This window comes from Hippopotamus amphibius, chromosome 7 (genome assembly GCF_030028045.1).
Source record: "Hippopotamus amphibius kiboko isolate mHipAmp2 chromosome 7, mHipAmp2.hap2, whole genome shotgun sequence".
Taxonomy (NCBI): domain Eukaryota; kingdom Metazoa; phylum Chordata; class Mammalia; order Artiodactyla; family Hippopotamidae; genus Hippopotamus; species Hippopotamus amphibius.
Genome location: NC_080192.1, coordinates 21,264,370 through 21,290,935, shown reverse-complemented (window position 1 = coordinate 21,290,935; position 26,566 = coordinate 21,264,370). Strand labels below are relative to the sequence as shown.

Below are 26,566 nucleotides of genomic sequence, written 5' to 3'. Positions count from 1 at the left end.
GTGGGCTGGAGCCCGCTTTAGCTTCTCCAGCTGCAGCCCAGGGAGGGAGCCGGGCTGTGCTCAGCCTGAGAGTGGCTGCCTGAGACAGCAGCACAGGCTGCTGCTGAGCTGGGAGCTGAAAGGGGCCGTATTCCCAGTCACACACCACTTGACTTCTCCTTTCTTTTGGTGAGGGAGGAGGGTGTTGTCTAATCTTGAAAGATCTGGGCTGGGTTTCATCTCCTTTCTGATTTTAAATAGTCACCTCCATGAGAACTGATTTCCAGGTGTTCATCGAGGAAAGCAGAGTGGTCCCCACGCTGGAAATGAGAAAGGATGACAGTTTCTGAGACTGACTGTTGACGGCTTGGAGGTACCCCCCATTCAAAATGCCTTTTAAAGCATTTGATACCTTCAAAGAAAAAATTCTGGAACCTGGAAAGGAAGGAGTGAAGAACGCTGTGGGAGATTCGTTGGGGATTTTACAAAGGTAAAGTTTGAATGAAAACTTCAGGTTTATTTCTGAGTAGCTTCAGGTTGCCTGTGTTTGAAAGACTACCTCATATTTTTAAAGCCACATTTAAACAAGGAGTGGGTGGGTCAGATTAAAGGGCTTCTGGAGCCCCTTCCAGCTCCAGCAGACTATGTGCCTGGAAGAAAAGAAACATCAAAAGGATGAGGTTGAATTAGGAAAATACCAAGACAAGTATTCTGCTTATACAACAGGATTAGCACTTATTGGAGATGGTAATATTGCATATTGTGTGTTTGGCATTGAATTAGAAAAGATTTAGGGAGATACTATTTCATGTTAATTGAATAGTAATGGTAAAATCAGGAACCACTTTATATGGTTATGCTTTGAGCTGAAATAATTTTTAAGAATTTTTCACTTCATTTTTCGCTCTAAATGAAAATTAGGTATTTGCAAATTGTGTAGCTTGTAATATAAACTATATGAAGTGGTTGTATTGTGTAGTTTTCAAAGAGAAGGATAATTACAAAACAATTTGAAGAAAGTAACTTAAAAAATTACCATTTAAAGCAAAAAATCTTGTATGATTAAGTGGGAAAGTGTTAAGTCCTATCATTGAATTGAATGCTTTTGTCCAACCTAAAAAATAAATCTTTGTTTGAAAAGTAAAGTATGTTATTATTGGAAGGACAGTTTGCCATAAACAAATGAGTTGATATGACATTTTGTGATTTTTTTTTTTAAATAGACATAGTAAATGCTTTCCTAGGTTTTATAGCTGAATTAATAATTACCTTATATGCAAGGTAAAATGACTCCTTTAATCTCTCTGATATAAATAAATGTGAAAATACCCTTGATAAGATTTTTATGATTATTTCTAATCCTGATGAGTGAAAAATGCCACCTGGCATCTCCTTTTAATTTTTCTTTGTTTTCTCTTAAATTTAAAAACTAGCGTTTAAAGGACTATTTCTAGGCACACTGAGATTCATTCAGCTTCTTGTGTTTTATTACACAGGGGCTCCTGTCAGTGTTAAATTTGCCACTGTATCACTCTTGATGAGCTTAGCAAGAGAACTGGGTTGGGCACCTTATTATTTTGGTAATTACATAAAAACAAAAATTTTCAATCAGAACTACAATGAATTATCATACATAGATGCAAACCTACCAGTGGCAGCAGGATAAATCAGCCAAACATAGGAAATGATTATAATAACCTTTTCTTTTAAGAGTGTTTTATCCTTCTGTCGAGCACTCCCAGGTAACATCTTATGATGGTGATGTTCATTTGATTAAAAATGCAAAAGGAAAGCACAGTGGCTTAATAGGCACATTCAAGTGATGACAAAGGAATCTGACAAAGTCAGGAATAGAAACTATGACTTTGGACTAGTCACCATTATAATCACCAAACTCTGTGCCTTAGTTTATAAAATACTCAACCAAAACGTACTTAGGAGTGTTCTTCTTCAACTTTAACTGCGTTTTAAAATTTAATCACTTTTTTCAGTAAGGGATTTATTATCCTAAGTGCTGGTTTTACTATGTTTGATTGGATGATCCACTTGAAGATCCTTTTGTTTACCATATTGGTTTGCTTAAGGATATAACAAAATTAGTAATTTCCAAGCTGTGCGACCTCAACCCCCAATGAAGCTATGTGTCTAGGACTCTGAAGAGTTTCCTCAGAACTCCATCATGAAACAGTATAAAATAGCTAACACAGTTCTGGAGATAGAGAATACACTAAATGAATGCTGGATGTTATCATTGTTGTTATAATTGTAGAATGAATGGTTTTAGAATAAATAAAGCCAAACTCGCACCTCTTCTTTCAGTGATCCCGAGAGAGAAATTATTTACAGAGGAAGGAAAAAAAGGTATTAATTGATTGGTGACCTAAGTTGATTGATCCTCAGCTCTAGTAGTCTTTGAGCAGAACTCTAGAATAAAGGCTTCTCCAGCAAAAACAGCTCTGCCAGGTACTTGGTATTAACCTCAAATCTATAAGATAATTATAGATAAAGTGCCTCGCCCAGAACCTGGCATGTAATGGACATTCCATCCCTTCACTGATTTTTACATAAGACCAGTTTACAGAATCCAATGTTAAAAAAAAAAATTGTAAAGAACCGTTTTCTGTTTTGTAAGGGGCAGGAACGTTGGAGGTTAGAAATCCTGACTTTCTAACCTAACAATCAGTATAAATCATAGATATCTAATAATATTTGAGACTGAGATCATCATCTAAATGGAATTTTTGAGGTCCTTTTTAATCACAGAGTGTTCCTCACGGTCAGGGGAGTGGCACATACACAGGAAAGCATCTGAAGTTCGCACATGGGGCTGATTACAGCCAGGCGTTATTAGTCTTCCTGGAGAAGAGTCATTGATAGGAAGCTGCTGAACAATTCATCAGCTAAAGGTGGATAATATTTTTGAAAGATAGGAAGAAAGAAGATAAGCGTTCACTTATCGTCCAGTATTGGAATAGATAGAAGACATTACATTTGGAAATTAATGTCCAGAAAATGATATACAGATTTTTTCAACTTAAATGATAATATTTATGAGTACCCTCTAATTGCTTATGTGTAATAAATGATAATAATAAACAGTCAGGATGTCCCAGGTACCATAAAATTAGTTAATTCTATTAACAACCCTATGAGGTAGGGCTGATTACAATCAAGGTTTTACAGATGAAAAAACTGAGGCACAGAGAGGTTAAGTACATTGTCTAAGGTGACACAGCTTATAAATGGCAGAGCTGGACATTTTCTGCCCACCATTCTTAATCATTGCACTATGCTACCACTCTAATCAACTGTCTCCTCTTCGTGCTTGCTGTCTTGAAACTTAACCACTCACTTAGGCTTAGGGACTTGGGCTGCAGTGTAGCCAGCAACCTGTGGATCTTAAGGCAAGTATGGGCTTTTACACTAATTATACTGTGGAAGGCTTTCCCCAGGGGATACTGAGAGGGAGTCTGGTCTCCTTATAGGTGTTCATATCTCCCCTTTAAAGAGATGGTGCCAATCCCCGTATTGTGTCCATCCTCAGCATTCAGTGACTGTGTGCTGAACGTATGTGCCAGGTGTGCACTGTCTGCTTCATAGGCAAAGGCTAGTGTGTGAGAGCCGGCTCTGAGATCAGGTGATCCTGGCTTCCAATTGCTGTGACATCATTTACTTTCTGCCTGCACAACCTCAGGCAACTTGGCTCCCATGGTTGCAGTCAGAGTGATTCTATTAAAACAGTCAGATAACATCTCTCCCCTGCTCAAAACCTCACCGCCACCCCCCAGTTTCCCACCTCACTCAGAGTGAAAGCCAGTGTCCTTTCAGTGGCCCTCAAGGCCCTACATGATCTGTGGGATGTTGAGAAATCTGACTTCATCTCTGACCTTCATTGCCTGCCTCACCCCACACCAGCCACACTCTTATTGGAGCTGCCTGGACCCATTTCTGTGCCAGCTTTTTTTTTTTTCCTCTTAATTAACTTTTATTGGAATAGAGTTGCTTTACAATGTTGTGTTAGTTTCTACTGTATAGCAAAGTGAATCAGCTATACGTATACATATACCCCTCTTTTTTGGATTTCCTTCCCATTTAGGTCACCAGAAAGCACTGAGTAGAGTTCGCTGTGCTATACAGTAGGTTCCCATTAGTTACCTATTTTATACACAGCATCAATAGTGTATATATGTAAATCCCAATCTCCCAATTCATCCCACCACCACCACTTTCCCCATTGGTATCCATACATTTGTTCTCTACATCTGTGTCTCTATTTCTGCTTTGTAAATAAGATCATCTATACCATTTTTCTAGATTCTACATATATGCGTTAATATACGATACTTGCTTATCTCTTTCTGACTTACTTCACTCTGTATGACAGTCTCTAGGTCCATCCACTTCTCTACAAGTAACCCAGTTTCGTTCGTTTTTATGGCTGAGTAATACTTCATTGTACTACATCTTCTTTATCCATTCCTCTGTTGATGGACATTTAGGTTGCTTCCATATCCTGGCTACTGTAAATAGTGCTGCAGTGTACATTGGGGTGCATATGTCTGGGTGTGATTTATTGAGGAAGAGCACTTCCTGGAAAAATTGGGAGAGATGGAGTAAAGCAGGATAGGAAAGGAGAAAACCAAGCAAGAATGTGATCTCAGGTAGGGCCAGGTCACAGCAGGAAGCTCTGGGGCATAACTGGCACTAGGTTGTCCCTTTAAGCAAAGGGAACAGTCTCTTATGTCTCTACATCAGTCAGTCATTGACTGTGGGCTGCCCCAGCAGGGATGGAGGTTTATAATGGTGGCCATGTAGCAGTGGGCAGTTCTCCTAAGAAGGGAGCAGTTGCAAGTAGTTAGCAGCTCCAGAAGTGTGCTGGCCTGCAGAAGTGTCCCTCCAGAAAAGAGACCTGGGGTGTGCATTGCAGCCCACTCATTGTACCACTCAGATCCACTTGCTTCTCACATTCAGTTCATTCCATCCAGGTTCAGCTTCTCCAAGACCTTGTGGTCATAATTCCTGAGGAACCTTCAGGAGAAGAGTTGGTGGGATGCACTCCAGCTCTCTCTGCTCTGGCTGGTCCCTCTTCCCCACCCGTTCTTGAGTCTCCTCACTTCTGTTAACTTGCCTGGTGGGCTGATCCAGTCCTCAATCCCTGAGGGATCTAAACCCCTGGCTAACGTGCCCTTACCAGTTATGGTTGCTGTATTCGAGTTACACTAGACAGGGCAGTATCAGGAGATGTCTTAGTGGATCCCCTAAGTGCTAAATGTATGTCATCTGCTCTGTGATGAAGCACTGGTCCTAACTCATCCTGAGGATCAGGGCCAATTTCCCTTCCCACAGTGATGACCCCTAGCATTCCCTTTTGCTCTTGGAATGAGGACCCCAACATGACTGGGCATCAGTCATAGCTGTATATTTAATGGGATTTTCATTGTATTTCCAAGTGGAAGAATTCTTCTATGGTAATTAGGACTTCTGGACCCATAGGGCCTAAAGCTGAAGAGATGAGGTAGCCCTCAAGTGGGTTATTGGGAATGGTGGTGAGTAGGGCCACCCCTGCTTCCAACTCCTTGTTTCTCAGACCCATGTATTCTACCCATTGGGGGCACAGCACCATATAATTACTATTGGTTTATGGAATATACTGAATCCAGAAGGTTAGCACCCTACCCTCACAGAGGTTTATCTCTAAGCTGCTTCTTTAAGAGGCTTCCTCAGCTCTGGCAGGAGGCTGGCTCCTGGAAGGTGCCGTATGTGGTACAGCCAGTGGATCTCATTGTCATGTACCCCTGCTGTGCCTCCTTTGCCATAAATTGGCTCTCTTGGTCTTAGGTGATCTATGTGGGATCCCATGTTGGCTAATCAGGATTCTGTGAATCCTTAGATAGTGATGTTGGCCAAGACTTGCAGACTGAAAAGACAAACTCATACATGGAATATATGTCAACCCTAATCAGGATGAACTGCTACCCTTTCCAGAATGGAAGGAGTCATATAAACAATTTCCCTGGTTTTTCTCCTCAGGGATTGAGTGTTGGGGGTCTCAGCACTGGTTTTGTTGCTGACAGCAGTGGTAGCTACATCAGTCTTGGTGAGGGCGAGCCTAAGCTTAGCCTCCATCACTGATACCATGGCTATTCCACGAGTCCACTACTCTAGAATTAGGTGGTTGATAACAGACGCTAGCTGACTTTAACACCAGTCAACCAAGTCAGCCTGTCCATTGGTTATTTAGTGGCTCTTTCAAGTGGAAGCACTCTGGCGAGTTTTACTCACAACCTAAAGATCTTACGCTTTCTGTCCGCTCTCATTCTTCTACCTGTTCTTGTACCATTCTTCTACCTGTCTGTCAGTCCCTGTGAATCAGATCCCTCACGTGCCATTGACTTTGCTGCCCTCGTCTCTGATCTTTAAGTGCTGCCACTGGCCTCTGCTCCTCCAGCAGTCTATCATTCCGATTGCCACTAGGGAGCCCAGTTCTGGAACCACACTGTCAGATCCAAGCTGCAGAGAGCAGCCACTGCTGAGCATCTCAGTGGTGCTGGCAGCCCTGTCACCACTACATTCTTCATTGCCTTGGGAAAGGGAGTATCCCTCAGGCCCCCTGAGGAATACAGTTAGCTGTGGGTTTTCTGATCTCATATAGTAAATCTACTATAGTATGTCTATTTCTTAGAGCCTTTTGATCCCTTTCTCTATAATCTGCCATAATAGTCCTGGCAGCTCTCTTAAAAAAACAAAGACAGTTTTTGTTAAAGAGAGACCTATTTATTGAAGAGCATGATCCACATTAAAATGTCATGAATTTTTATATTTCAGATAACAGACAACAACATTTCAGCTGAAGGAACAGAAGAGAGCCAATTTAATTCTCACTAGTACATGTATGCTGTCCAAATTCAGTACTAGTTATAACAGATATTAGAAAATGAAATAAGCCCATAATTTAGGTTTATTAGATAGCAAAGGAAAGGAGAGGAAGTGAACCCAATGAAAAATACTCTTGTGGCCTTGGGTATTCTCTCTTCGAAATGAGTACGCATGGCAAGAGGAATGATGTGGCCATGCCTGTTGAACGGTGACCTGACTTCACCTAGTCCCCACACTCAGGTTCTTATTCAAAGGGGAAGTCACTCATGGTCAAACTGAAAGCAGAAATTCAGTGATAGTTGAATCTACTTCAAAGACGTGCTCTGCTCAATTACTAAACCACAAGAAAAAAAAGGCACAGTGTCCCTAATCTCTGCCCACAATGCACTAATTACTAGAAATTAATGCACAATTATTTTTTTTAAAGTCATCAGCCTCCTCTTGGCATCTCTACTTTTTTTTTTTTTTTTTAGCTCTTTATTGGAGGATAATTGCTTTAGGCATCTCTACTTTGTCTAAGCTTCTGAGAGCCACACTAAGATCTCTTTAGAATCATTTTCTTGGCCTTTGCCAGGATGTTAAATCTGGTGTCATGGTGGAATGCCCCCTAGTGCTGCTGTAACAAAACACCACAAACTTTGTGGCTTAAATTTATTCTCTCACAGTTCTGGAAGCCAGCAGCCCCAAATCAAGCTGTTGGTAGGGCCATGCTCTCTCTGAAGGCTCTGAAGGAGGATTCATCTTTACCTCTTCCTTACTTCTGGTGGTTGCTGGTGAATCCTTGGCACTCCTCAGCTTGTAGACACATCACTCCTGTCTCTGCCTCTGTTGTCAGATGGCCTCCTCCACATGGCTTTCTCTATCTATGTGTTCAAAGTCCTGTCTTTTTGACACATGCACCCCAATGCTCATTGCAGCACTATTTACAATAGCCAGGTCATGGAAGAAACCTAAATTTCCATCAACAGATGAATGGATAAAGAAGATGTGGTACATATATACAATGAAATATTACTCAGCCATAAAAAGGAACAAGATACGAACATTTGCAGAGACAAGGATGGATGTAGAGACTGTCATATAGAATGAAGTAAGTCAGAAAGAGAAAAATATTGTATATTAATGCATATATGTGGAATCTAGAAAAATGGTACAGATCAACCTGTTTGCAAGGCAGAAATAGAGACGCAGATGTAGAGAACATAAATGGACACCAAGGGGGGAAAGTGGGGTTGGGGAGGGTTGGGGTGGGAAGAATTGGGAGTTTGAGATTGCCATATATACATTACTAATAAGAAAAGAATATCAAATTGTACACTTTAAATATAAGCAGTTTATTGTATGTCAATTATATCTCAATAAAACTTCTTAAACAAACAAACAAACAAACAAAAGCAAAGTCCTGTCTTTTTATAGGGAGACCAAGCATTGGCTTAGAGTCTACTGTAATCCAGTATGACCTCGTCTTAACTCGATTACATCTGCAAAGACACCATTTCCAAATAAGGTCACGTTCACAGGTATCAGAGATTAGGACTTGAACTTATCCTTTGAGGGCGACATAATTCAACCTAACTTTCATATTGACAAACTCTCCCTTATCCAACTTTATTACCACTACATCTCTCTTAGAGCCAGCATGTCCAGAATCCGTTTCCAGGCATACTTTTTGCTTCCTGTTGGTAAATGTTAGTCAGATCCTGCTCCTTTGTTAGGGAGTAACACCTCCGCTCCATTGGCAGGCCACCCAATATTTACCTAGTCTTGCCCAGTCTGGGATTTGGTTCTAATTATTGGTCTGGTGGCCAGAAAGGGAGGTAGGAGCAGATCTTGAAGAGCATTAGCACTGTCTCTTAAGTTACCCTCTCTGTTTGGGGCTTTTTCATAGTTTTCTAGTAAAAGGAGGAGGGACATCTGTCTTCCAAGAAGACAAGTGGCTGCTTCTGCAGATCCAGAGGGTTCAGAAGAACCTAGGGCTTTGGATGTTCGAGTGCATCTACCCTTTAGCCCAGCACTCAGGTATCCTCCCATCCCAAGTTCTTAGGGTCTCATTTCTTATCAGGATCTCAGCTTTGGTGTAAGAGACCTACCCAAACTCAGAATTCCATATTCTCTGGAGTTCTGCTATTTTTTAAAACTAAGCTTTGTTTTGGAATAATTTTAGATTCACAGAAAATTTGCAAATATAGTACAGAGATTTTCTATATACTGCTTACTTGGTTTCCTCTAATGTTAACACATTACTATGGAACATTTGTCAAAACTAAGACACCAACATTCATATATTACTAATTAAACTCCAACACTTCATTAAAATTTCATTAGTTTTTCCATTAATGTCTTTTTTTTCCTGTTCCAGGATCCAATCCAGGATACCACATTGATACCACTTAGTCATCATGTCTCCTTTGATCTGTGACACTTTCTCAGCCTTTTCTTCTTTTTCATGACTTGGACAGTTTTGAGGAATACTGGTTGGGTATTTTGTTGAATGTTCCTCAGTTTGAGTTGTCTGATATTTCTCTCATGATTAGACAAGGATTGTGAGTTTTTAGGAAGAACACTACAAAGGTGAAATGCTTTTCTCATCACATCATATGGGGGGGGTACATTGTGTCAACATAACTTATCACTAGTGATGCTAATCTTGATCGCTTGGTTAAGGAAGTGTTTGCCAGGTTTCTCCTCTTTCCATATGCTGTTCTTTGGAAGCAAGTCACCAAGTCCAGGCCACACCCAGAGGGAATTCTGCCATTTTTATAATGAAGTCTTGTGCGTGACCTTCAGTTTTTCCTGCCTTCCAACTGCAGGAGATGAGGGTCTCTTTAAATGGTGACAAGGAAGTGACTGACACTGCTTTCTTTTAAATTGATGATTGATTGCCCCAGTCCTGTCATTTTCTCTCTTTAGAGCATCAGTGTCATTTAACAATAGCCACCCAACTCCATGGAGAAATTGCTGTTTCTCCCATACTTCCCAAATACCAGAGATATTACAGGAACCACTGCATCTCCTTCCACCTGTATCCCAGCCCAGTTCACCATGGCTGAAAGTCTTAGCATTTGCACTGGTACCACATGCTGGGAACTATCAACACTCGCCTACCACCAGTGTTGGGATCCTCATTGCCAGCCAGCTAGTGAGCTATCAAACTATAAGATCTCATTCTTAGGGTTTGCTTCCTAGAATGACTTTCTCTTAAGGACTCCCCACCTCAGAGGTCTTTTCAAGCACCAGGGAACAGGAGGCTTCAGCTTTTAGACCCTTAGCCTCTCTCTTCTAACTATCTCTTATTTTCTCCTAGGCTGGCAGTAGATTTCCTTATCTAGGGTTTATTTTCTCTCTTTCCCCAATTTCCCACAAATATATTTACAATAACCAGATCCTCTAAGTGCTTCTTCAAGTTTAGTAGAAGAACCATAGACTCAATACCTACAGAGTGAAGCAGGCCATGTTGCATTTTATGACAAAGACACATTTTAGATGTCAACACACAGAAATAGTTTCTACTTCCACAAAGAAATATGCAGTGTCATTCAAAGTTCCTAGTTGCAATCAATAGAATCCACTCTAGCTAAGGTGGAATGAAATTTAGTAAAGCATATTAGTAAGCTTTCAGATTCCTTGGGAGACCAAATCTGGATGCTCTACCTGCAGTAAAAATGCAACAGAGAACCTATTATATCATATCACTAGATTGTTCTAGATAAAACAAAGCCACAACCAATGCTTGCCTCTAAGTACTAATTATGGTCCAGAATTCTGCCACAGCAGTCACAGCAGAACCAACTGCCTTCACCACTGCATCTGGCACCGTTTGTATTGCCATTTCCCCTGCATACTGCATCCTCCTCTTGTTACTTCCTTTGGTATCTAAATCTCACTCACATGCTTCTGATTTGCCAGAGTCCATGTCATAGCTAACATCATAGCTATGAGAGAGCATAGGAAAAGTAGTTTTCTCTACTGATGGGGCAGGACTCAAAATACAAAGTGGCAGTTAGATATTGGGCAACCATAAATGATGATTGTCTACTTTTTTTAAAATTAATTAATTAATTAGCTGCATTGGGTCTTCGTTGCTGTGCGCTAGCTCTCTCTAGTTGTGGAGAGTGGGGGCTATTCTTTGTTGCGGTGCATGGGCTTCTCATTGCAGTGGCTTCTCTTGTTGCGGAGCACAGGCTCTAGGCATGCAGGCTTCAGTAGTTGTGGCACGTGGGCTCAGTAGTTGTGGATTGTGGGCTTTAGAGCACAGGCTCAATAGTTGTGGCACATGGGCTTAGTTGCTCCGTGGCATGTGGGATCTTCCTGGACCAGGGCTCAAACCTGTGTCCCCTGCATTGGCAGGTAGATTCTTAATCACTGTGCCACCAGGGAAGCCCCCCATTGTCTACTTCTTATGTTTGTTCCTAGTCTAATTTTTATTTTTGTTCTTCTCATAGAGGTATGAGTATGAAACATATTTTCCTTTCCTCTTTAAGGAAAGCAACAGTGCAAGTGTAATGTTAAATGGAAACTGAGTTCAATGTTGGGGTGAAAATAGAGAGTGGTAGGGACTGTAGTAAAAAGGAGAGCCAGTTATAGCCATGAGAGAATGTGGACCTAATAATTCCAGATTTTCAGTTTTCAAAATAAGCCAGAAATCCAAGTGTTTTTGTTTGTTTTTATGATTTTGGAACAATCTCCTGATTTTTAAACTCTGGTAATTAGTCCAAATTCTAAAAACACAAAACAAAACAAAAAACAAACTGTATACATGCAATATACCATACAAAAAACATGTCTATGGGCCAGATGTGGCCATGGGGCTGTTGCTTTGTCACTGTAGCTTAGGCTTTTGGAATAAGCTATAGAGAAGTCTTTTTTTTTCATACTGTCCATCTCATTATTCCCCATGTAAGCACCTATTAGTCCCACTGGACCTCCAACAAACCAAGAGGACTTGTCTTCCTTGTGTTGGAGCCCAGGACTGGGAAGCCCAGTATGTCTGCCTGTATGATCTCTCTTTTCCTCTGAGTTCCCTCCCTGGGGTACAGGTCCTGACATGATCACTTTTCTTCTCTTCCTACTCAATTCTGTGTGGATCTTTCTTTCAGCCTTGGTTTTACAGGAGTCTTTCTGCCAGTTTCCAGTGAGAATTGTTCCACACGTAAATGTATTTTTGATGTGTTCGTGGGGTGGAGGTGGGAGTGAGTTCCATCTTTATCTCCTTATCATTCCCTGATTAGGTTAGGAGCACTGACTCTCTGCTTTTTGAGGGGACAGGAAAGGGTGATATTCCAGGAGGAAAACAAAAAGAGCAGAGGTTAACACTTCAAAATCTGTGAAACCATGCTGGGCACTAGGGATACTTGGTTCCTGACTTTATGAGTTTGTAGTCTGCTGGAATAGGTAAATAATAACTTTAAAAAATACACCAAAACATGTACTGTGAAAGTATTGGCTGGGTGGGAGTTGACCAGGTGCATTTTCTTGAGATCCTTTGGAATCTGGATCACTGAAAGCCACACTTATGAGATCCTATTTCAAATCCTAACCTCGCTCTGGAAGTCAGACTTCAAGTCCCTCCTTTCTTTAGAAGTTTCCATTTATTGATTATTTATTAAGTGCTTTATAAACTTTATCTTATTTAGTGCTCACAATAATTCTATCCTCCATTCATGCATCCAAGGCTCAGAGAGGTTAAGTAACTTGCTCAAGGTCACACAGCTAATAAATACCAGACTCAGCACTGGACCCAGGACTGCCTGACTCCAGAGTATGTTCTCTCTCTCTCTCTCTTTTTAATTGTTTTTTTTTTTAAATTAAATGAAAGATTCTTTAAATTCTATAGTGCCTTTCAATTTTCAAAAGTTTCACACACATGATTTCATATAATCTCACCATATCCCTTTTTCTCCCTACCCTTATATTGCCCCACCCCCTTCCCTCTCCCCACTGGTAACCACTAGTTTCTTTTCTATGTATTTTTTAGATTCCACATATAAGTGATATCATATAGTATTTCTCTTAATCCCTCTTCAATATTGCTTCTCTAGAATCTTTTAAAAATATCTATTTAAGTGAAGCACTCAATATTTTTAAGATGCTTTCTGATTGGTTCCTGTGGCACACTGGCGGAAACAGGCTTGATATCAGGTGTGGGTTATGTTTTCACATCACCCCCTGCAACTGAGTGACTCTTGGACAAGGTTTTGTTTTTTCTTTTTTAAGCTATTCTGAGTTTTGGACTCCTGAGCTATAAGATGAGGATAAATCCAACTTCACAAGATTGTTTTGAAGATCTCCCTTCCTCTCTCTCTCTCTCTCTCATGGGGTGCCTGCAGAGTAGAAAGTGGTCTATATCCTTCAACTTCCTTCTTCCAGTAGAATAGCAACTCAGTGATTATGTAAATAACAACTTGAGGTAAATGTGAGCCTTTGTAAGGCAAATTAGAATACTGTATTAGTCTGCTCGGGTTGCCAAAACAAAGTACCACAGACTGGGTAGCTTAATAACAAAAACTTATTTTCCCACAGCTTTGGAGGCTGGAAGTCCAAGATCAAGGTGTTGGCAGGTTTGGTTTCCTCTGAGGCCTCTCCCCTTGGCTTGCAGATAGCTGTATTCTTTCTGTGTCCTCACAGGGCCTTTTCTCTGGTGCACTCCTGGTGTCTCTTTATCTGTCCAAATTACCTCCTTTTGTAATGATACCAATTATATTGGATTAGGACCCACCATATGACCTTATTTAATGTTAATTACCTCTTTAAAGCTCCTTTCTCCAAATACAGTCACATTCTGAGGTGCTGGGGTTTAGGACTTCAACATATGAATGGTGGGGGAGAGGGCAGTGGGGACCCTTAGTTTCATAATAAATACTTAACATAAGAGTAAGTAAATAAACAATTTATTTTCAAATTTTATTTTCTTTTTATAAATTTATTTATTTATTGGTTGTGTTGGATCTTTGTTGCTGTGTGCGGGCTTTCTCTAGTTGCGGTGAGTGGGGGCTACTCTCGTTGCAGTGCGCAGACTTCTCATTGCGGTGACTTCTCTTGTTGCAGAGCATGGGTTCTAGGCACGTGGGCTTCAGTAGTTGTGGTGCATGGGCTTAGTTGCTCCACGGTATGTGGGATCTTCCCGGACTGGGAATTGAGCCTGTGTCCCCTGCATTGGCAGAAGGATTCTTAACCACTGCACCACCAGGGAAGTCCCAATACATTTTTTAAAAGTCATAGAATGATCTTCAGTTCTACTCACTTTGTGTTCCATATATAGAATTCATTACCTGCAAAACAAAACCAAATCTCCATGATTACTGGAACATTTGAATTGGAAGTACAGTTCTGTAGGTGCTTAAAGGCCATTTAGCATATCTTAAGCAATTAGACTCCTGGGGCTTGGATGTTTACCAGACAGTTGTGTTTGTGAACAGTGGGCCTGAACTTGTCTAGTATATAAAGAGCCAGCAGCCCAGCCTACAGATTGCAGCTCTCTGTATTTGGAGAAACAGCAATGACAGATGTCACCCTAGAAAGAATGAAGATTCTCTGATCTAAAAGACCAGCTGCAGGCAAACACTAAAAGAAAACCAAATATGATAAGCAGCTCTTATGGATGATTGAAATCCTCCACTTCTTAAGAAAGGAATTCCTTTTATTTTTTTATTTGTTCATATAACCCCAAACCCCTTTAAAAAATAACGTCTCTGGGTAGGGATGAAAAGATGCTTACCTCTGTCTGTGAGATCTGCAAGTCAGGAGTGATGCCCAAAATTGATCCCTCAGTTCCATTCAGTTGACTAGGGATTCATGTGTCCAGGCACCATGCTGAGCCCTGGGAATAAAGATGAGGACGAAGTGGCTCCTGCCCTCAATATGCTCACCATCTATTGCAGAGACCGTCATTCATTCTTGTTCTCAAATCAACACATATTTACTCCACGCCTACTGTGCTGATGACAACAAATGCCTAACTCCATGTGATAAGTGCATTAATAGAGGAAAGTATAAAATGCTTAGGCAGCATCAGGGATGGTGCAAGCCCTAATGTTGAACCAATACCTACTCATTTATTGGTGGTAGTATTTCCCTCTTGGTACTGTAGGCTCATTTAATCTAAACCACAGCTCTGTGAGATAAATATTATATTCATTTTACAGATGAGGAAATGTGAGATTCAAAAAGGCCAAAATACTTGTCCAAAGTCACACAGCTAGTACATATGTGGCAGAGCTGGTGGTGATCAAACCCCGGTTAGCTGACTGCCACGAAGCCTGATTTATTCTATTAAGCAGGGCGAGGTGGTTCAGAATCTTCCTCTCTGAGGAGCTTGGCTATACAAGTAATGTCTCACCATTTTTCTGTTTTTAAAACAAATCAGATCTGACTCTGAGCCCCCGGCCTGGTGGAAGTGAAGTTTCAGTTGCTATAGGGTCACCTCTCCTACCACACCCAGAATGTGCAAAAAAGAACTCACAAACGACTCAGGAGCTTCCTCTAGTGGTTGACCCGTGTTCGTTCCTGATCCCATGGTCATGTGAAGTCTGGTGACTCAGCTGCCACTTCAGGCAAGAAAAACTGAGACCCAGTGCTTGGGGTCCCTTCTCCATAGCTCTCCACTTCCTGCCTCCAATTAGGGAAGGCATGTAAGAAGTGGCTTCAGGTCAGGTCAGCTACGGGTCCTATTACTTGGGGAGCCCACACCTCCTTCCTTGGGGGAAATCTTCCCCTTTATCACAACTCTTTCCTTCCTCTCCATCCCCCTACCCCCCTGCTGTTGTGTCCTCCCTCTGGAAGCTCTTAGGACATCCCTCAGAAGGATGCCTGTGTTGGCTCAGGTCCTCTAAGAAGCAGATGCCAAAACCGGAATAGATGCATGAGAGATTTATTGAGGGAAAAGAGGAAGGAGCTATGGGAAGCTGAGAGAGCATTCAGACCACCCTTCTATCTGCATAGGAAAGAGGGAAAGAAGAAAGTTTAGGTAGGAAGAGTCTCAGATTCCACCACAGTACTAGGAAGTTTTGGCAAGGCCAATGGAGAGTTCCGGAGCTGGTCGCCTGTCAGAGGAGGCCTGCCTCTTGCAGGAAAGGGTCGGCCTTAAGTTGCTGCTGTGCTCAGTGCTTGCTGGAGAGCAGCCTGTGAGAAGTGTGGTCCTCGAGACAAAGCCCTGGTGCACTCGGCGCACAGCAGCTGAGTCTGTCTGCAGTCAAGCTCCTCAAGACCCTACAGAGCCTGAAAATGTTAGTGTTACTCTTTATCCAAAGCATCTGCATGCATATAGAGAGATGTTAAGCTTGTGACTGGTAACAATGTTATCCATGGCAATGATAATACTACTCACTATTTATTAATAAAAATCTCTCTTATGTACCAGGCACTGCACTAAATAATTTACATGCATCATATCATGTAATCATTACAACAACCTTATGAGATAGCTATGATCATTAGCCCATTTTAGAGATGGGGATGGTTATCACCTGAGTAGTGTGCCCCCCCACATTTGTATGTTGAAGTCCCCATCCCTGGTACCTCAGAATATCACTGTATTTGGAGATAGGGTCTTTAAAGAGGTAATTACATTAAAATGGGTAATTAGTTTGGACCCTAATCCATGTGACTGGTGTCCTTATGAGAGGAGGAAATTTGAACACAAAGATACACAGAGGGAAGATAATGTGAAGACACAAGGAGAAGATAGACAACTACAAGCCAAGGAATGAAGCCTCAGAAGGACTTAACCCTGCCAATACTTTAATCTTGGGCTTCTGGCCTCCAGAACTGTGAGAAAACAAAGTTCTGTGGTTTAAACCACTCAGTCTGTGGTACTTTGAAATGGCAGCTTTGGCAAACTAATACCAGAATATTGTGGCTTAAAGTGGGCAAGTAACTCAGAGCCAAAGTCACACAACTGGCACATGAGTGAAACAGCATTCAGCTTCTCTCATTCCAGAGCCCTTTCTCTTAAATATTCTCCTGTTCTGGGTTGTCCATGGTAACTGGGCAAGGGCTGCAAAGTAACAGATGACAAAGTGACTCAGAAAGATCATTGAGACAGAACACAGCCTGGTAAGCTGGGAAACTCACGTGAAAGGGAATCTGGCTGGACAGATAGGAGAAAGTCTTCCATCTCGCCTCTACCCTCTACTGGTTGTGTGGTCTTGGCCAGTCCACTCTTGCTTTCTGAATTACAGTTATAACTTGTGTCAAATGGAAGCATTAGATTTCCTGTCTAACAGAGCTGTTTTAGCCATAGAGTGATATCATTATATGAAAGTGTAGGGAGAGGAAAGGGCAGAGGGCAAGAACTGAATTTGCTTCATACAAATATTCGTGTAGTTATATACTGTTTTAGTGAATATTAATCCTATTATAATAATGTGTTAATATTAGAGCATCAGTTTTCCATGCTATTCATATTATATGTATTCGGATGCCAGAAATTCATGGAGACCTCCGGGGCTGCATGTTATAAACAGTCTTATGATCCAAATAACCCTTAGACATCAACACAAATAGCAATAAATGGCATTAATGGACTCATTAAATGGTTATCAGAATTAATGTAATAAAAATAGCTGGCACACATTGAGTTTTCACATGTGACAAGTTCTGTTCTAAATGATCTGTTCTAATGTCACTTACGACAATCTTATGAACAACCCCATGAAGAAGAAACTGTTATTAAAATTCCTAGGTTACAGATGAAAAAAACTGAAGCCCAGAGAGGTTAACTAGGCCAAAGTCACAAAGGTAAGTAAATGAAAGAGTAAAAATTCAAACTAAGGGACACTAGTTTTTAGAGTGGGCTTAAACTGGAGAAGAAATGCATCCAGGATGTCACCAAGTTTTTTTTCCTGAGCAACCAAAGGAATAAGATTGTCATTACTTGGGATGGAAAAAAGACTTCAGGAATTAATTTTTTTAGAGGAATTCAGTTTGGATATGTTAAGTTTGAAATGCTGATCATGTGTCCAAGAAGATGTCAAATAAGTCTAGATACGAAAATTAGGATCTGGGGACTTCCCTGGTGGCCAGTGGTTAAGAATCCACCTGCCAATGCAGGGCACACAGGTTCGAGCCCTCGTCCAGGAAGATCCTGCGTGTCATGGAGCAACTAAACCCATGTGCCACAACTACTGAGCCTGTGTGCCCTAGAGCCTGCAATGGGAAGCCCAAGCATCACAGCGAAGAGTAGCCCCCGCTCTTGGCAACTAGGGAAAGCCTGCACGCAGCAAAGAAGACCCGACTAAGTGAAAGAAAGAAAGAAAAAGAAAGAAAGACAGGAAGGAAGGAAGAAAGAAAGATTGGGATCTGTCAGCATATGCACTGTATCTAAAGCCCAGAGATGGAGTGAGGTCACCTAGAAAGTATAGATAGAAAACAAAAGAGGTTTATGAACTGAGTCCTGGGCATCCTAGTGTTTACAGGTTGAAGAAGTAAGGAATCAGCTTAAGAGACAAAAGAGGAGTGGTCAGGGAATTAGGAGGAATACCAAGTGAGTCTGTTTTCCTGGAAGGAAATAAAGTAGTCAAGGAAGAAAGCGTAATCAGTAATTACTAGTGCTGCTAATAGGTCAACTAGATGGGGACTGGAAATAGCCTTTGGGTTGAGCCACTGGGGGGCACTGATGACCTTAAGAAGAACAGTTTTGGGGGACAAGTTGGGGGATACCTGGTTGGAGTGAGTCCAAGAGAGAATGGGACAAAGGGAAGTGAAGGCAGTGACTTCCAAGTTTTTCTATAAAAGGAAGGTGAGAAATAGGGGGGTAGCTGAAAGAAAAAGTATTTTTACTTAAAATTTTGATGTGGAAAAAATAAGAGCATATTTGTAGACAAAAGGAATGATCTAGTAGAGAGGAAAAAATAATTGATAAAGTATGGGGGTAGGGGGGATTTCCTTGAGTAGATGAGAAGCTATGAGATCTAGTGCCCAGGAAGAAAGGTTGGCCTTGGCTAGAAGCATGGACAACCATAGGAGAAAAGGTAGAACATGTCAGCGCAGATGCAGGTAGGTGTAAAAGTATGTTGGGAGGTTGCTGAAGTTCTCTCCTGACTACTTCCATATTCTTGCATGTTTATTAAGCTAGCACTCTGACCTCATAAATTGAAATTGAAAGTTCCTTGTCCTTTTTTACCATTTGCTCTTCACCTTGATTTCAACAAAACCCACATCATCCAGCAATTACAGCTGCTTATGTATGCGTCTTTCTTCCCCAACAGTCTAGGAGCTGAAGGAGAGCAGAGAATATGTCACCTTCTTTATTGTTCCCTAATACTCAGCACAATGTCTGACACACAGTAGGCACTCAATAAATATTTGATGAACTGAATTAAATACACTACATTTACTTCTCTCTACATGTGCTTTAACCTCATTTGCTTGAGTCATAAGAAGCTACCAAGATGATCTCTTCTATGGATTGGTGGGCAAATTATTTGTGCTTTAGTCTAGTCTGTTAGATATCATATTAGCTATTAATAAATATGATACTCATGAAAACGTATGCTCTTTGCTTATTTTTACAAAGATTTGGACTTTTTTATTTTTATTATTATTATTTTTTTGGCTGCATTTGGGTCTTTGTTGTGGGCTTTTCTCTCTAGTTGCGACGAGTAGGGGCAGTACGTGGGCTTCTCAGTGCAGTGGCTTCTCTTGTTGCGGAGTACAGGCCCTAGAGAGAGTGGGCTTCAGTAGTTGTGGCTCATGGACTCTAGAGCGCAGGCTCAGTAGTTGTGGTGCACGGGCTTAGTTTCTCTGAGGCATGTGAGGTCTTCCCAGCCAGGGATCGAACTCGTGTCCCCTGCATTGATAGGCAGATTCTAAACCACTGCGCCACCAGGGAAGTCCAAGACTTGGACTTTAACTGGGCATCCTCAGAAGGGCTACAGTATGTGATAGGATGCAAGCAGCTCATTTTATAATTGACAGATAGTGTTGAGTTTGCCCAATTACTTTTGTTGTTGTTGTTGTTAAAGAGAGTGAATTCATTGTAATGGATATACCATAATCTGAATTTACAGAACTCAATGAGAAATCCTACCATCTGGTTAAAAAGTATCAGAGGATCACCTCCTTAGAAGAATCACCTAAGGGAGAGAGGATATACAACCAACTGGTTTGTGCTGTGATGGAAAATGTACCTTCTTACCTATCCCTAGTATTTTATTAAGACTTAGAAAAAGAAGAAAATAATCTGCAAATGAATTAATTTTCTACTGTATATCTTTTTAGCAAGCTTCAAGTGACATTAAAATTAAGGTCAAACATAATGGTGAACTGGGTCACGCAATGCGGATGAAGTCTGTGGATACTCGTTCAGCAGGAAATTCAGTAAAGCATATTGTTGAGGACACAAATTCAGAAGACTTAGTTTCCTCATCTATAAAAGGGCAAGATAACACTCTCTACCTCATGTGGTTGTTATGAGATTAAAACAACTTGATGCCTATAAGGGTGCAACACAATATCCAGAATATCAGTAATTTTAGCCACTATAATTTATTTTAGTAATGATGAGGAGGAGGAGGAGGATGACATTTAAAGAGGCAGACTGCATCCTAATCTGGGTTTCCCTCTTTCTTTCATGGTGCACTTTTTCTTTTTGCCTAGTACATTTTATTTTTTTCTTCAGTAATCCTGGTCTTTCTTCTCTGCCCATTCTTTTTTCACTTAGGAAAATTGATGGGACTAGTGAGGAAGAAAGTAACATTGAGCTGAATGAAGAAGGAAGGCCAGTGCAGATGTCCAGGCAGAGCCCCCCACTCTGTGACTGCAGCTGCTGTGGCATCCCCAAGCGCTACATCATTGCCATCATGAGCGGGCTGGGATTCTGCATTTCCTTTGGGATTCGGTGCAACCTTGGAGTTGCCATCGTGGAAATGGTCAACAACAGCACCATATATGTGGAAGGAAAACCAGAAATTCAGGTCGGTGTCTATCTATGGTTGGAGTTCTTTTGGCCACGGCTGTATTAATGTTTTAAATTCTTAAAATAAGACACAGGATTATAAAGGAAACCCATCATTTAAAAATGCCAATATCAAAATATTTAAAAATTGAATTTGTGTTATAGAAACATATGGGCTTCTTTATGAACATGTCAGATGACAAAATCTAGCAATAGGTCTAATAATTACTGTAATTTTGAAGTCTGAGGGAGAAACAATATTTTCAGATAGTAGCAACAACTGTCATGTGATATGAACATACTTATAATTTCCACTAGAAACAGAGTCACAGGTACTGATAAATGACTGGGGTTTATCGCCTACATTCATAATTATAGGAAATACTAAATTTTAGTTACTGGAAATAAAGATGCTGATTTTTCCCCATCCAAGTTTATAGATCCACATGATTCCATCCACGGACTCCAGGTTAAGAAACAAGGTAAAGCATGGGGTGATGAGCATCAAGAGAAGGCAACAGCAAGTATAGCAGGGTTAGGTCTCGTAGAGCCTGGTAAGCCGTGAGGGGAGACAGGGGTGGGCTTTAAGCAGAGAGTGGTACCATCCAATCCATGCTCCAGAATGATCACTGTCCAGCCAGTCATCTCCTAATGGATTGGAACTGGAGTGAATGGAAGCAGAAGGCCCAGTTCAAAGGCTGTTGGGATCATAAGCAATCATACTCTGATTTCACTTAAATAGTATTGTTTTATGAATCACTGGGAAGATGAAATCTGGTTTGTTTTTTAAATGATAGGCCTAGAGAGGTACTGAAATTTTGGGAAAACAAAATGAAAATATATGCCCAGTGGATACCCAAAATATACATGTTTTACTGTATTGAACACCCATGCTGGAGTGACTCATGTGGAAATCCATCTGTTTGCTGAGAGACATCTAATAGTTCTCTGGTCGCTGCTCATATTTGGGGAAACATTTAGATTAGAGTTTCCCAAACTGGTGTCTGGAAATCATTGTTCTGTAGGCTGTGCTGTAAAGAAGGTGTCATATGAACTGAGAGCCTTTACTGTGCTGTGTCCTGTGAGAGAGGGGGGCCGTGCTGTGCATTCTTTCCTGGACTTGATTGCAGGATGCTTTCTTGCATGCCACATTTATTAGCATTACCTGGAACAGTTTCTGCCAAGCATTGGTTTGGGAAATTTTGATTTCAATTTATTAAAAAGAAGTCTTCAGTTGGCCTGCAGGCTTTTTTTTTTTTTTTTCTTTTTCTTTTTAGCTAAGAGATTATTCTGCCAGAAGAAAAGGGCGCCATGGAGATTCTTCCAGTCATTCTTTTTTTGATGCCACAGCTGAATCTGTTCTAAAAGGATATCCTGGTTGTTTATTTTTTTGTGGGGGAGGGAAGGCAGTAGAGGTGTGAGGGGGCATGTCATGCATTTTTAAAATAAAGAATGATGTATATTAGCAAGGTTTCAGATGTGTATCACATGCTTTCTGGCAGCCTTTTGTGAGCAAGGGCAGCTAATTAAACTTGTCTGCTGAGGCCTGGATCAAAATGAGTTGCTGGTTTGCATTTGTTTGTTGCCTGAAAAGATAGGCCTAGGTCAACAGAATTTGCTTTGAGGCGTATGGAAAAGACATTTTGATAAACTTCAGGAGCAATGCTGTGTGTGCTCTCTAGTTTCTATGGTTTTGCCCTGGAGTCTTAGAGAAACTGGTTGATCTAAAACATGCTTTACATCATTTTCTCTGGCCTTGTCTGTAGGAGTTTAGTAGCATTTCAGAAGTTCCAATTTATAGCAAACCATGTCTCTCTTATTCAGATAGAACAAAGCTTAGATATCATCTGACTGTGTTCAACACAATGACAAAGGTTTCATTAATTGTATTAAGAAAGGCTCTCACTGGCTGGTATTTTTGTTTGGTTGGTTTTCTGGGAGAAGAACTAGATATTTTGCCCTGAGATCTTTTTAACAGGCAGAGAAGTAAGCAGTATGAATTGGTAGGTCTTACAAATAAATGGCGTATATGCTACTAGTGGTGTAAAGGGTCGTTTTAGTTGATGTGTGAATAATCATTTTTAGTTTAATAATTATGAGTTTTAAAACGTGTGAATCACTTAGAACAGCGTCTGGCATGTGATGAGCGATAAATGAGTGAAGTCTGAGCAACTTTGAGATTAGTTCTCATTACGCTCAGGAAAAATACAAGCTCCTTCTCATGAATCATGAGGCCTGTAGGGTTAAGAATTGGGCTTTGGAATTGGCCAGACCTGGTTTCAAACTTGACTCTGTTGTTTATTAGCTCTGGGACCTTGAGCAAGTTGCCCTTCTGTCCTGGTCAGGGATTGCTGGTTGCAAAGAATAGAACTGCAGGGGAACCACCTCAAGTTAAAAAGGAAGTTATGGTGGGGCCGTAGGAGATCTCATGAAAGTGAAGGGCAGAAAGCAGATCTGCTGTGTTTGTCTGTGCCGTCTGTGCCCTGGACTGGGGACCCCAGCCTGAGATGGGACTGAAATCTAGGCTGTACCCCACTTTGGGGAGGCAAAGGAGCCAGGAAGGGCAGAGTGGAGCTGGACCTCATGGGAACTAGCTAATCCTTAGCTTAGTCTCCAACGTGCTTGCTCCGCAGGGTCTTGCATCTGCTTCTTTCCAAGGCTGCTCCAGTCTCCCAGGTCTCTCCGTGGACTGTTTGTTTTGTTTTGTTTTGTTTTCCTTTTCCATGGCTTCTCACTGCCCTCCAAAGCTGAAGTTCCTTGAGCTGTTGCCTTGCTCGGGAGCTGACTGACTTGGCCCTGACTCCAATGGGACTTGTTTCAATTCAAATGTTCAGTATTGTCTAACTAGAATCTCTGGGTTCAGCTGAGACGGGGGGAGAGAGAGAGAGAGAGGGAGGCAGGTGGGCTGAGTCCAGCCTATGCCTTGGCTTCCTCTGCTCGGGTGTCGAGTCACAGCGGGGAGGCCCACGGTGCTGGGGGGAGGAGGAGAATCCTCAGAAGGAAACGTGTGCAGGGAGACAGGAACTGGCATTTCTAGCAATTTTTTGCTAATCCTCATTGCCTTGTTGTGAAATGGGAATAAATGGTCTGCTTTGCAGATCAAATGAGTTAATCTGGTACCAATATATTAAATACCTATATTCCTTTCTTAAGGCTGCTGTAACAAATTACCACAAATAGCGTGGCTTAAAACAGCAGGAACTTAGTTTCTCACAGATGGGGAGACCAGAAGTCCACTCCGAATCAAAGTGTCAGCAGGGCCACACTTCCTCCAAAGTCTCTAGGGGTGGACCCTTTCTTAATTCTTCCAGCTTCTGGTGGCTCCAGGTGTTCCTTGGCTTGTGGCAACATCACTCCAATCTCTGCCTCCATCTTCAAGTGGCCTCCCCCGTGTGCCTTCTCCTCTTATGTCTCAAATCTCTCCCTGCCTTTCTCTTACAAGGGCACTTGTCATTGGATTTAGGGCCCAGCTAGATAATCCAGGAAAACTCATCTCAAGATCCTTGACTTTATCACACCAGCAAAATCCTTTTCTCAAGACAGCATTCCTAGATTCTGGGGATTTTGTGCAATGTCTTTTGGGGGCCATTTTTTCAGCTTAACATGGTACCTGACACAGTGCTTGGCATATAGTAATGGTTCAAACATGGGGCCATTATGGTTCTTTTTTTTTAATTAATTAATTAATTGGCTGCATTGGGTCTTCATTGCTGCACACGGGCTTTCTCTAGTTGAGGCGAACAGGGGCTACTCTTTGTTGCAGTGCACAGGCTTCTCTCGTTGTGGCTTCTCTTGTTGCAGAGCACAGGCTGTAGGCATGTGGGCTTCAGTAGTTGTGGCATGTGGGCTCAATAGTTGTGGCTCGTGGGCTCTAGAGTCCAGGCTCAGTAGTGTGGCACGCGGGCTTGATTGCTCTGTGGCATGTGGGGTCTTCCCGGACCAGGGTTTGAACCCGTGACCCCTGCATTGGCAGGCGGGTTCTTTTTTTTTTTTTTTTTTAATTAATTTATTTATTTTATTATTTATTTGGCTGCATTGGGTCTTCATTGCTGCACACGGGCTTTCTCTAGTTGCTGCAAGCGGGGGCTACTCTTCATTGTGGTGCCCGGACTCCTCATTGTAGTGGCTTACTCTTGTTGTGGAGCACGGGCCCTAGGCACGTGGGCTTCAGTAGTTGCAGCACATGGGCTCAGTAGTTGTGGCTCACAGGCTCTAGAGCGCAGGCTCAATAGTTGTGGCGCACCAGCTTAGTTGCTCCGTGGCATGTGGAATCTTCCCAGGTTGGGGCTTGAACCCGTGTCCCCTGCATTGGCAGGCAGATTCTTTACCACTGTGCCACGTAGGAAGTCCGGCAGGCGGGTTCTTAACCACTGCACCACCTGGGAAGCCCCATTAAGATTCTAATGGACTCAAGTAATGAAAGTCAGTTCTTGGCAGGCACAAGTGCTCTTCTTCAGATATCACCTCCCAAACAGACAAAAGTGCCATCCCGTCAGAGAGAAAGACATGAGCAAGGGACAATGTGATTGACAGACAGCTGCTGGAGGAAGTGGATCCCTCTGTCTTGGATCCTTGGTTTCTTGGGGCATTCTGTGACTCAAGGCAAAGAAGTCTAGTCTCTACTTCTCAGTGAGAAAGTCAGGTCTCCACAGATATGGAAAAAATATAGGTTTTTGGGTCAGGTAGGTAAGAGGGCCTGATCTTGGCTCTCTTTATAACTGGTTTTAAGACCTTGGGCAAGTAGGTTAATCTCTCAATTTTCTCTTCTACAAAAAATGAGATAATAATAATTGCCTCTAGGTGTTTTATGGATTAGAGGAGGGAATACATGGAAAGTGACTTAAAATCATGTCCCTCTTCTGCTCAGTGCTTCCGTCTTTCTTTGAGTAAAAGCCAAGGTCCTTAGGATGAGTTAAGGGCCCTTCATCATTTGAATCTCTCTTATTTTAATGCCTATTATCCTCTCCCTCATGCATTACCCTCCAGCTATACTGACATCATGCTGTTCTACTCACACACAAGATACATCCTTATCTCAGGGCCTTTGCACTTGCTATTTCTCTGCCTGGGAAGCTTTATTTTCAGATAATGAACAGCATGACTTGCTCCCTTTCTTCCTTTAGGATTTTACTCAACAATCATCTCCTTAGTGAAGGCTTCCCTGGCCACTCTATCTAAAATTTCGCCCTACTTCACTTCTGTCCAACACTTTCTGTCCCCTTCTCTGCTTTATTTCTTTCTTCTCATTGCTGATAACCATCTAACACAGTATGTACTTGTTTACTTTCTGCCATCCCCATTGGCATCTTTGTGAAAACAGCAATTATTGTCTTTGTTCGCTGCTGTATCCCCAGTGCCTAGTGCATTGTGTGGCACATAGTAGCATGGAATACAAATCTGGTGAGCTGAGTTGAGTGAATGATTGTTAGTTCCACTTTACTCTTGAGCTTCAACTTTCTAATCTGCAAAGTGGGAGCTACAGTGCAGAGCACAGGCCAGTGTTACCTGGACTGTGATCTCCTAGAAGGCAAAAGCAATTCTTGTTTGAGTTTGTGTTTATACTGTCACCTAACCTAGCACACAGGAAGCACGAGGTCCATGTTGAATAAATAAGCCAATAAGTACATAACAATTTGTGATGGGGAAATAAACTGTGATGAAAATTTATGAGACACTGGGGACTTCCCTGGTTGTCCAGTGGGCAAGACTCCATGCTTCCAACGCAGGGGGCCTGGGTTCGATCCCTGGTTGGGGAGCTAGCTCCCAGGAGCATGCCGCATGTGCATCCCATGCTGCAATGAAGATCCTGCCTGCTGCAAA

At 41.8% G+C, this 26,566-nt stretch overlaps 1 protein-coding gene across 4 annotated transcripts in view; it reads left to right on the top strand.

The window, feature by feature from the left end:
• The window catches only part of SLC17A8 (solute carrier family 17 member 8), a 62,057-nt gene that overhangs the window by 11,141 nt on the left and 24,350 nt on the right, over positions 1 to 26,566 (top strand). For all 4 annotated transcript variants that reach the window (XM_057741205.1, XM_057741203.1, XM_057741204.1 and 1 more), the window contains 2 exons: positions 267 to 469; positions 20,513 to 20,765. In XM_057741205.1, the coding sequence (XP_057597188.1) occupies positions 369 to 469; positions 20,513 to 20,765 (354 nt within the window). In that variant the 5' untranslated portion in view covers positions 267 to 368. The remainder of the gene's footprint in view (positions 1 to 266; positions 470 to 20,512; positions 20,766 to 26,566) is intronic.